Raw genomic sequence first — 10,339 nt, forward strand, 5'->3', positions numbered from 1 at the left:
GTAAGAGGGCTTTATCTTCTTCCTCAACCTTAACATCAACTTTCCTCAATTGATCCAAGTATCCATTGAACACATTCATGTGGTCCATGAGATTCCCGCCTTCATCCATCTTCAGCTTGTACAGCTTCCTCTTCAGATGTAACTTGTTGGTCAAACTCTTAGCTATATAGAGTTTTTCCAACTTCTCCCATAGTGCAGGCGCAGAATCTTCATCCATAACATTGTTGATAATGTTATCAGCTATGCAGTGTCGAATCGTGCTAACACAACGCGACTCCAGCTCCTCCCACTGGTCATCTGTCATTTCTTTAGGCTTCCCATCTTTTCCCTTCAAAGCTTTAACCAAGCCTTGTTGAGTCAAGACATCCTTTACTCTCATCTGCCAGAGAGTAAAACTGCCATTCCCATTAAACTTCTCAACTGAAAACGACATGTTTGTAGTCATCATGGTGAATAATAAATCTGAACCTTCAATGAACCAAAGCTTCCAACAAAGCTCTGATACCAATTGTTGTGCCTTGGCTGATTATCTTCACCAACATACAAACCCACAGTTGAATAGTTTAAAATACAAGAAATAAAGACACCGAGAAATTTACGAGGTTCGGCAAAAATCTGCCTACGTCCTCGGAGAGATATTGTTCTTCACTATGAGAAAAACAGTACAAGTTACACATGAGTTAAATCGATATAACCCAATCCCATATCCCTTGTACACCCACTCACAGAATTTTCCCAAGAGCCTCACTCTACCCCAAGAGTTCTTTCACAAGAGATCTTTCACTCTAGCTCTCTTGATTTCTCTCACCCTTGCCCTTGCTCTCTGCAAAAAAGAACTATTTCTTCTCCTTTTTTTCTGCAAAGGCAAATGAGCTCTCTACTCTCACCTCTTTTTTCTCTTGCTCTCTACTACTCTCCTTTTTAAACCGAAATGAGCCCTCACGGGTGTTTAAGACACCAAAACTTTTTCCTTTTACTTTTCCCTTTTTTCCTCCTTGCTTTTCCCTTTTTTCCTCCTTGAAATAAGGAAAGATGTTTTCTTTCTTTCTTTAGCCGAAAGGCATTTTGGAGGATAGTCCACTTGGCCACAAACTCCAACACAAACCACTATTTGAAGATCAAGGCATACGTTGGAAATCCATTGAAAACGGGTCAAATGGGGTCAATCTTGACACAGCCCTTCCAAGTCAATGCTTACGGCACAGTATCAATCCGTTGGAAGTCTTTGTATTCTGTGGAATTCCAAGTTTCGTGGGATCAATGACAATGACTTTGTAAGTTGAAATTCGCAATTGCAGTCAATAGGATATTAAGGAGAGATTCTTGTATACAACCGGGAACAAGACAAATTCTTTTGATAAAGGCAACCCGCAACCCTATAACAAGAATGTTAGAGTGTGATGGTACTCGAAGCCAATCAAGCATTCATATGATAAAAATATTTGAGATATTGTTACAATTGCATTCCCGATCCCGAAAAGAGATATGCAAGCCAGACAATGCCCAAATTATCCAATTAATAGGGAATAACACTTCGTTACTCAAATGATGAGTAGAAGCTCCTAATGAAACTGTTCTATGTCGATTTATATAACTTTGTGTTTATAATTAGATCTGTTCATATTATACATTACTCTATAAAGATCGTCTCTGCAAAAAGTCAATTAAAACTAAAGTCATTTAGTCATCAAAATTGTATAATAATTGGTAAAAGTATTACAAGCTATCTATGTATTTGCTACAATAAACTCACTAAACGACTTTATTTGTAATTCATTTTTTGCAAAGATGCTCGTTACAAAGTGATTTATAATATGAACGATTATGATCATAAACTCAAAGCTCTATAATTCAAACACGAAGAGTTTTGAATAAAAATCCCTCCTCATCCTTGAGTAGGCACTCAAGCATTGTTCATTTATAGGGAGATGGATCCTCTCTAGATCCATGGATCCTAATCCTAGGGATCCATCAATCCGGGTCATTGAAATTTGATCCAACGACTAAAGTTATTATAACTTTTAAAATGAACTCATGTTTGTAACCGTTGAATTAAATTTTAATGGCCCGAATTGATGAATTCCTAGGATTAGGATACATGGATCCGAAGAAAACCCATGTCCCATTTATAGGTCCCTTTGTTCAAAGAAACTATTAGACGCGACCAAATGCAACAAAAAAGCTCCTCTATTCTTAAAACACTTCCAAATTTTACAAATTGCATGAGGACCAAGAAACTAACATCACACGGTAAGTTTTATACGTATGACAAATATCTAAAAGTATGTGTTAAGTTTTTGTCCATATAACTTTGTGTTATCGGTACAAAACAGAATACAACAACAGTAATATATACGTATTATTTAAGTTGCTCTGAGGTGCCTCAAAACCACTATTTGAAGATCATGGCACACGTTGGAAATCCATTGAGAACGGGTCAAACGGGGTCAATCTTGACACAGCCCTTCCAAGTCAATGATTACGGCACAGTATCAATCCGTTGGAAGTCTTGTATTCAGTGGAATTCCAAGTTTCGTGGGATCGATGACAATGACTTTGTAAGTCGAAATTCGCAATTGCAGTCAATAGGATATTAAAGAGAGATTCTTGTATATAACCGGGAACAAGATAAATTTTTTTGATAAAGGCAACCTGCAACCCTATAACAAGAATGTCAGAGTGTTATGATACTCGGCGCCAATCAAGCATTCATATGAAAAAAGTTAAAAAACGTATTAACATGTGATTAACTTGAGATGCTGTTACAATTGCATTCTCAATCCCTAAAAGAAATATGCAAGCCAGACAATACCCAAATTATCCAATTAATAGGGAATAACACTTGGTTACTAAAAGGATGAGTAGGAGTTCCTACTCAAACTGTTTGTTGTCAATTTATATAACTTTGTGTTTATAATTAGATCCGTTCATATTATACATTACTCTATAAAGATCGCCTTTGCAAAATGTCAATTAAAACTAAAGTCGTTTAGTCGTCAAAACTGTATAATAATTGGTAAAAGTATTATAAACCATCTATGTATTTGTTACAATAAACTCACTAAACGACTTTATTTTTATTCATTTTTTGCAGAGATAATCGTTACAAAGTGAATTATAATATGAACAGTTTTGATTATAAACCCAAAGCTCTGTAATTCAAACACGAAGAGTTTTGAATAGAAATTCCTCCTCATCCTAGGCACTCAATCATTGTTCATTTATAGGTCCCCTTGTTCAAAGAAACTACTAGACGCGACCAAATGCAACAAAAAAGCTCCTACATTCTTAAAAACCTTCCAAATTTTAAACAAATTGCATGAGGACCAAGAAACTAACATCACACAGTAAGTTTTATAAATTCCACCATCAGTTAGCTCATGGTTGAAAGTTGAAACAATTTAAGAAAAAGCAGCTGAACCATTTAAAGAATTTGGACATAAACGCCAATACACACTTGAAGGTTTCCAAATGGAAACAAATTCAGAAACAACGATCGATTCAGCGCAACATCGATCTCTGAAGTGACAATCTACAATTATGCACTTATCTCTGATCAATCATCTGTGCCAAAGTACCGATCACCAAATTCACCCATTCCTGGTATGACACGGAACTCTTTATTCAGCGCAACATCGATCTCTGAAGTGACAATCTTCAAAGACGGAAACCGTTTGGAAACACAATGGATTCCTTCAGGGGCCTAAGGCAGATGAAAATAGTATGGCATTTAAGTCAATGTGTTGTTATCGGTATACAAAATACGCGCAATCAACCAGCATCAAGAAAAAACTCACAGAGATAAGGTTTAGGAAAATAATATGCGCTTCAGGAACTCCTTTCTTTATGAGTAGTTCAATCGCCTGGTTAGCAGAGTTACCTACAAGCCACTAAGGTTGATCGTCACTTCTTCGCCATATCACATAACAAAGACTCCTATGCCCAAAAAATAAAAAAATAAACAAAACCTGGACAGCAGTTTTAAGGTAGCAAAAGCTAACGTGCCATACCAACTGAATTTTCAGACTGTACACTATGCCTCACGACATGCTCTTTCAACGGGAATGGCTTAAGACATAAATAAATGATATCTTCCTACCACTGATGTGTATAACAATGAGAAGAAGAAAAAACCAGCGACGAAATTTTTCCTTCAACACCATCAACTAACCAGCTTATGAGAGATTAATGGGATTACCTGTAGCAAGGACTGGATCTAGAAGCAGGACATGACGTTCTGAAATATCCTTTGGAAGTTTCTCGTAGATAAGCTGTTTAAGTTGGAATAGCTCGATTATACACAACTTTTTATAAGGTTTGAGAGGGATGAGATAGCCATTGGTCGATTTTCTCCTCTAAAACCAAGGTACCTGCTTTCCATTGTCTCCAACACGGTGAATCAGAATCTTTCCAATCTTTATTCCTTTGCAGCATGCACGTAATGCATTTTCCATGCTCTCACCACTGGCATAATAAACAAGGAAATGTTGTTGGCAAAGACAAAGGACTGCCGGACAAATAAAACTTCCAAAATTCAATATCTGACTTAACGTTCACCTTCGAACATTGAAACCCCACACAGTTTCTTGCAGAAATCCACCCCAGTATATACTGATCCTGGTATATAACAAAAGAAAATTTTCAAAGACTCGCAAATATTCCTCATTTTCAGGCTATAGTTCAGATGATGCAAATTAAATATGAATCGATGTTTGTGCGAGATTTATCCATTTACTCAAAATAGCATATATCAAAATACACCCTACCCCCTCCATCTAAAGGAAAATCCATAACCCCAATCTGAACCGAACAGGCCGCAATCAAGTTATGAAATGAGTATGGGTGAGGTAAGAAGAAATTGTAGACATGTAATCAGCACACCTGTTGGAGTTATTATTTGCTTCTCTGTGAATGGCAAATGGCCAAGGCCATGCTCCACAACCTGGAGGCCACATCAGAGTATCAGAAAATAGAAGCACAACTCTGGTAGATTTATGAAATTTAAATAAGGCAAGGAATATAAATTACCAGACGTATTAGCCGATCTGAATAAAATACAAAATCATGTTTCGATATTTCTCGGTCTCGAATCAGTGTATGCATACCTCTTATCTGAAAAATGACAACAACTAGATTAAAGCCTGTAAGGAGATGAAGGTGAGCAAATAGTCATCTGATTGCAGACTGTTGGGAAAAGTTTTAAGGTTACAAGTCCATCACAATGCAAGTTATATGCTTAAATTACTTGGGTCAGTCAAACAAGAAATCTGATTCGTAATGCTTTTCAGAGCTGAAAATTAAAATACTCGAGAAGAACACAAAACGTGCTCAGAAAATGTGGTTTAGAAAGTTTCTCAATTATAAAAACAAGACACATACGCAACTAAACTTCAAACAAGACCCATAACTGATTTGCTATACAATAAATCATTCGTACTCGAGTTGTGGAATCAACGATCAAAGCCAAATACCAAATTCCTAATTCCGGAAAAAGACAGATGGTGAACAATTTGTCTATATAAAAACAAATCACACGAACACATATGGCATACCTGAAATGTGGACTGAATAACGTACACATTAGGATATATTTTGCAGAGGTCATGCTGACCAAGCTTTGTGCGAATATGTTGCACAATCAAATCAATGGCAACATGATTCTCACCTCCCAGGGGAATGATCACATCAGCATACTTCTTTGATGGGTGAATAAAATCATCAAAAGAAGGTTTGACGAACTTGGCATACTGCACAATACATAATGCCTCAGTGTGATTTCAGGAATGGAAATGATATAATCTCAGCAGAGTTACTAAACAAACTACAAAAGGCCACTCTAGTCTTACCCAACGCTACTAAAAAAGTTATGGCTAACCCAACTCCTGTGGAAAGAACTATAAGCCAAGTTCAAATCGGGTCTTACCATTTCAAGAACAGAGTTAATGTCCCTGCCCCTCTCAACCGTGTCTCGTCTTATTCTACGAGCAAGCCTCACATCAGCATCTATTAACATATGTTAAATAGTAAGATAAATATTCAGAGAGAGAGAGAGATAGAGCATAACAAAAAAAAAAAAAAAAAAAGGGTTAAGGCCTCCCCCTCACACACATACAGCGACTGGCAAAGAAGAGGAAAATTCCACATCAAGACCGCAAGTAACGCTCAAATTTTCATATCAAGTCCGCAAGTAACGCTCAAACTAGCATGCCATGCAAAACAAAACTATGGAAATCTAAAAGATGTGAAGACCACAAAGGACCCTAACTGGACAATAAATATGATGATACGACAAGAATTGCACAAAAGAGATCAGACCAGTATGGACAAAAATCTTCATGTTCATTAGATTGCGGACATGTTGGTCATGGAACACCAGAATTCCTTCCAAGATTATTACATCAGAAGCATTCACCTGACAAAACAGTAAACCAGATGCTAAAAAGGGAAGAGAAACGACAATTACAGATGAAAATTGACCTTGAGATGAGCAGTAAAGGTAACATAAAGACCATAATAGAAGAAGAAGAATATTAATATTAACAATAAATAGTACAGCGTAATCAGTAAGCTATTACATGCAAAACCAGCTAAGTACTCGTAAGGAAGAAGGAGGAAAACACCTAAATAATTTGAGTACCTGCCGGAAACTATCAGATTTTCGTCTATGTGTCTTAAAATCATAAATTGGAACTTGGACAGATTGCCCGTTCTTTAGCTTTTGAATGCAATCCAAGAGTTGTTCGGTGTCAAAAGCGTCTAAAAAACACAACCAATAGATAATCAGTAAACTATATGAATAATGTTCCTATAGGACATACAAAAGAATCCCAACAAAACATGTTTTGTCACTACATGCCTGTCAGATATGCACATTATAGCACAGCACACAGCCTAATTCCTTAGCTAAAATCAACAACACGAAACTACATTCGAACTTTAATGGTAAAATGATTACCAGGATGATCAAAATTATACTCATGCACTCGTTCCGATTCCTCGGGTGTCAAACCTCGATAAAATGAATCCTACAGAATGTCCAAATGAAACTAATCAAAGAATTATACTAATTATATAGCTTAATCAACTAACAACAGAAAATCGTACATGCAGAGAAATAATAAGGCAAAGTAAGCAACGAGAAGGAGCTGCACAAAGCCCTAACCTGATTGACAAGTACGACACGATGATCGTGAAGCTGCTGGATGATCATGTCGCACACTGTCGTCTTACCGGAAGCCGTACCTCCCGAAACACCTAATCAATCGTTGTAACAACAACGAAATTGAAATTGAAATTGACGAAATTGAATTAAACTTGAAATGCAGTTGCAGCTGAGACTGAATCGGACGCAACGGATCAACGAAATGCAAATTGAAATGAAAACGAAGAGCGAGGGAGTGAGATTACCGATGACGAATGGCTGTTTGGCGGCGTGGGGGTCGGCTGCGAGGTTGGTAGAAGGGCCGGGAGACGAAGAAGGTGGCGGAGAGGAGAGGATGCTGTCGAACCGGAGCCCCGAAAAGTGGGGACCAGCAGCTTTCTCCATCACGTAGTCAATCGTCATCGCGTTCTCCGACATGGTTTTCCACTCTCTCTCGCTCTCTGGTTTTGCGTTTCGGAGTGAATGTGGTAAAGAACGACTCGACGCTGCAATTTAAGTGAAAATTTATGTTAAGAGTTTCAGCTTGACAGAGACTGCCGTTTCGTCACCATCAGTACAGGCGCGCAAGATTCACGCTTTCTTTCTTTTCTCTTTTATTTTTATTTATTTATTATTATTATTTTTTTTTTTTTTTTTTTTTGGGTGAGCTGAATACTTCAATACTACGACAAAGATACCAAAAAAATACAGAGAAAGCTTACAAGAGGCAAACAACCAAATTAAAGCAAAAAACACCAAGTAGTCCTTACTTGATTGTCCATTGTCAATTATTTATATCTCCTCACTATTCTTTGATTGTCCATTGTCAATTATTTTATTTTTTACGTCAAAAATTTCTATTAAATTGGGAATATTTTTGTAAAATCATTTAATTCACTTGAACTGGTAGCTTATTCAATTTAACGGAGAGTTTTTTTTTTTTTTTTTTTAAATAAAGAAAAAAAAAACCAAAATGATTGACGGTAGATAATCTCATAATCCACTTTTGTCGATATTAAATCTCAGTGATCAAAATGATGAATTATGACAATCTCAGAGACCATTTTGATTAAAAAGGCAAGAAAATATTATATGATTTTGTGATAATTATTATTAAGAAATGTTACAGTATTTTTTTAATTATATTTGTAAACCAAATGCTATGACGTTTAATATGGAACTACTTGTTTTAATAAGTTAAAGAATCATTTCAACTATCATCCGCTATATTATTTGGTGATGGTCTATTAAATATAGTTTAAGAAAATTTGATCCAATGGTTAAAATTATTATTACTTTTAAAGGATCTCCTATTTATAACCGTTGAATCAAATTTCTAAAGTCCAGATTGATTAATTGAATAGATTTGATGAAAGGGATTCGGAGAATATCTCTTTCCCTTTATTTTGGCCGATAGTCTTTTTCTTTAAGATGTAAATTATCATCTTCTCAATTCTCACCGTTTATTTTTTATAATAAAAAATAAAAAGAAAGTTAAAATTAAATTCGTTTTCCATTCCAAATTTATTCTTTACTTGCGCTCCATAGTTGAAAGTCATGGAATAAGCATCAAACTGAATTACGTAGTTCAAATTCCTTAAAGTCTCTCTAGGTCCAGAAGGAATGGATAATTGTGTCTTACCACGAGATCAGTTGTCCACCTTTTTAAGGGGAAAAAAAACTACCTAAGTTGAAGTCCTCTTGATTATGGTATAAAGTGCGAATTTTTTTAATGGTGAATCTCATTTCTGGTTTAAGAAACTTTATATATGATTATAAAGTTTAACGGCGAAACTTTAATTTTTTTAATGATATTAGAAAGTTAATCTACGTGTTAAGCTCTACAATTCTTGTGTGCATGCATACATCACCCCAATATGTGTTGTACTCATGTGTTAAGTTTAAATAGCGACATAAATAAGGTGTTCATCGGACTTTTTACGTGGTGTGAGCAGTGACTTTAGACTTATATTTATATAGACTTAACCCTAGTGAATCTTTCTATCATGACGTAATTAGAGTTTACGTCAACCATGAATATTGATTCACCAAATCTCTTACCTACAAGGAAAGTATTGGGAGCCTTTGTAAGAATATTGATTCACCAAACCTCTTACCTAAGTATTGGCAGCCTTTGTATGAATATTGTGGCATCCCACATCGCCCAGGGGAGCAATCCTTAAATGTATATTCCCATCCCTACTTAGCACGAGGCCTTTTGGGAGCTCACTGGCTTCGGGTTCCGTAGGAACTCCGAAGTTAAGCGAGAAGGGGGCTAGAGCAATCTCATGATGGGTGACCCACTGGGAAGTTGCTCGTGAGTTCCCAAAAACAAAACCGTGAGGGAATGGTAAGCCCAAAGCGGACAATATCGTGCTACGGTGGTGGAGCGGGCCCGGGAAGTGATCCGCCCCGGGCCGGGATGTGACAAATATTGATTCACCAAATCTCTTACCTACAAGGAAGGTATTAGGAGCCTTTGTTCCCTAAGCAGCCAAATATTAGTTTTACTTAGGGTCCAAGCAATAGCAATTAACTGAACGCTAACCTTACTTACACTCTAAACAATTCTTAAATTAACTGTGAAAACCTATCAGACATTGGTCTTTCAAGTTCAATGATGTTAAAACTTCGGTGAACAGAGGCAAGATTCTAAATTTGTAAGTCTAAAACTTATAAGCATAACTAGTAGCAAGCAACCTTTGCATTTGAAACTTTTCACTTCTTCAAGTAACATGTGTGGGCTTAGCCTCACAATGAGCCAACAATAATGTGGTTCAAATTTGTTTTTAGGGAGAATCAAACCTAAGACCTCTCACTTCTAAGTAAAGAGGAATACCACTAGACCGTAATATTAAATGACAACTCCGCCCAGATACAAAAAAGGATAGAATCTTTTAACTCTCTGCAAATATACAACTTCTACAATAGTTGAATATCCAAAATTAACAAACTATAAATGATATACATTGATCCATTATCAAATAATTGTTTAATCTAACGATATTCAGTCTCAACTTTTACTGTATTGAATCACTCAACCCACATTTTACATGTTACTAAGTTTTTATAAAATAATTTTATTATCGTTAATTTGTAATATTTTTATTTATTTTATAGTGCAATATGTTTACACTAAGAAATAAATATCAATTCTCGTACAAAAATAATAATTCTGAGCTATTTGAAACCAAAAAC

At 36.1% G+C, this 10,339-nt stretch overlaps 1 protein-coding gene across 1 annotated transcript; it reads right to left on the reverse strand.

The window, feature by feature from the left end:
* Positions 1 to 3,416: 3,416 nt before the first annotated feature.
* Positions 3,417 to 7,714, reverse strand: LOC137740964 (uridine/cytidine kinase UKL1, chloroplastic-like). Its single transcript, XM_088700263.1, has 14 exons — positions 7,408 to 7,714; positions 7,163 to 7,254; positions 6,956 to 7,025; positions 6,638 to 6,756; positions 6,316 to 6,412; positions 5,924 to 6,003; positions 5,553 to 5,747; positions 5,029 to 5,112; positions 4,882 to 4,942; positions 4,566 to 4,617; positions 4,371 to 4,464; positions 4,199 to 4,271; positions 3,798 to 3,880; positions 3,417 to 3,703 (listed from the first exon to the last, which is right to left on the reverse strand). Exons 1-14 carry the CDS (start codon positions 7,577 to 7,579, stop codon positions 3,557 to 3,559), a joined length of 1,419 nt encoding a protein of 472 aa, XP_088556389.1. The 5' UTR covers positions 7,580 to 7,714; the 3' UTR covers positions 3,417 to 3,556.
* Positions 7,715 to 10,339: the final 2,625 nt, after the last annotated feature.

Source organism: Pyrus communis, chromosome 9 (assembly GCF_041283825.1).
Source record: "Pyrus communis isolate YQ-2024b chromosome 9, ASM4128382v1, whole genome shotgun sequence".
NCBI classification, from domain to species: domain Eukaryota; kingdom Viridiplantae; phylum Streptophyta; class Magnoliopsida; order Rosales; family Rosaceae; genus Pyrus; species Pyrus communis.

Coding starts and splice junctions, on each gene's coding strand:
- LOC137740964 (XM_088700263.1), bottom strand. CDS start 7,579: ATGTCGGAGAACGCGATGACGATTGACTACGTGATGGAGAAAGCTGCT. Junction 5,113..5,552: donor TTATTCAGTCCACATTTCAG/GTATGCCATATG, acceptor GTCATTTTTCAG/ATAAGAGGTATGCATACACT. Junction 3,704..3,797: donor TTTTCCTAAACCTTATCTCT/GTGAGTTTTTTC, acceptor CATCTGCCTTAG/GCCCCTGAAGGAATCCATTG.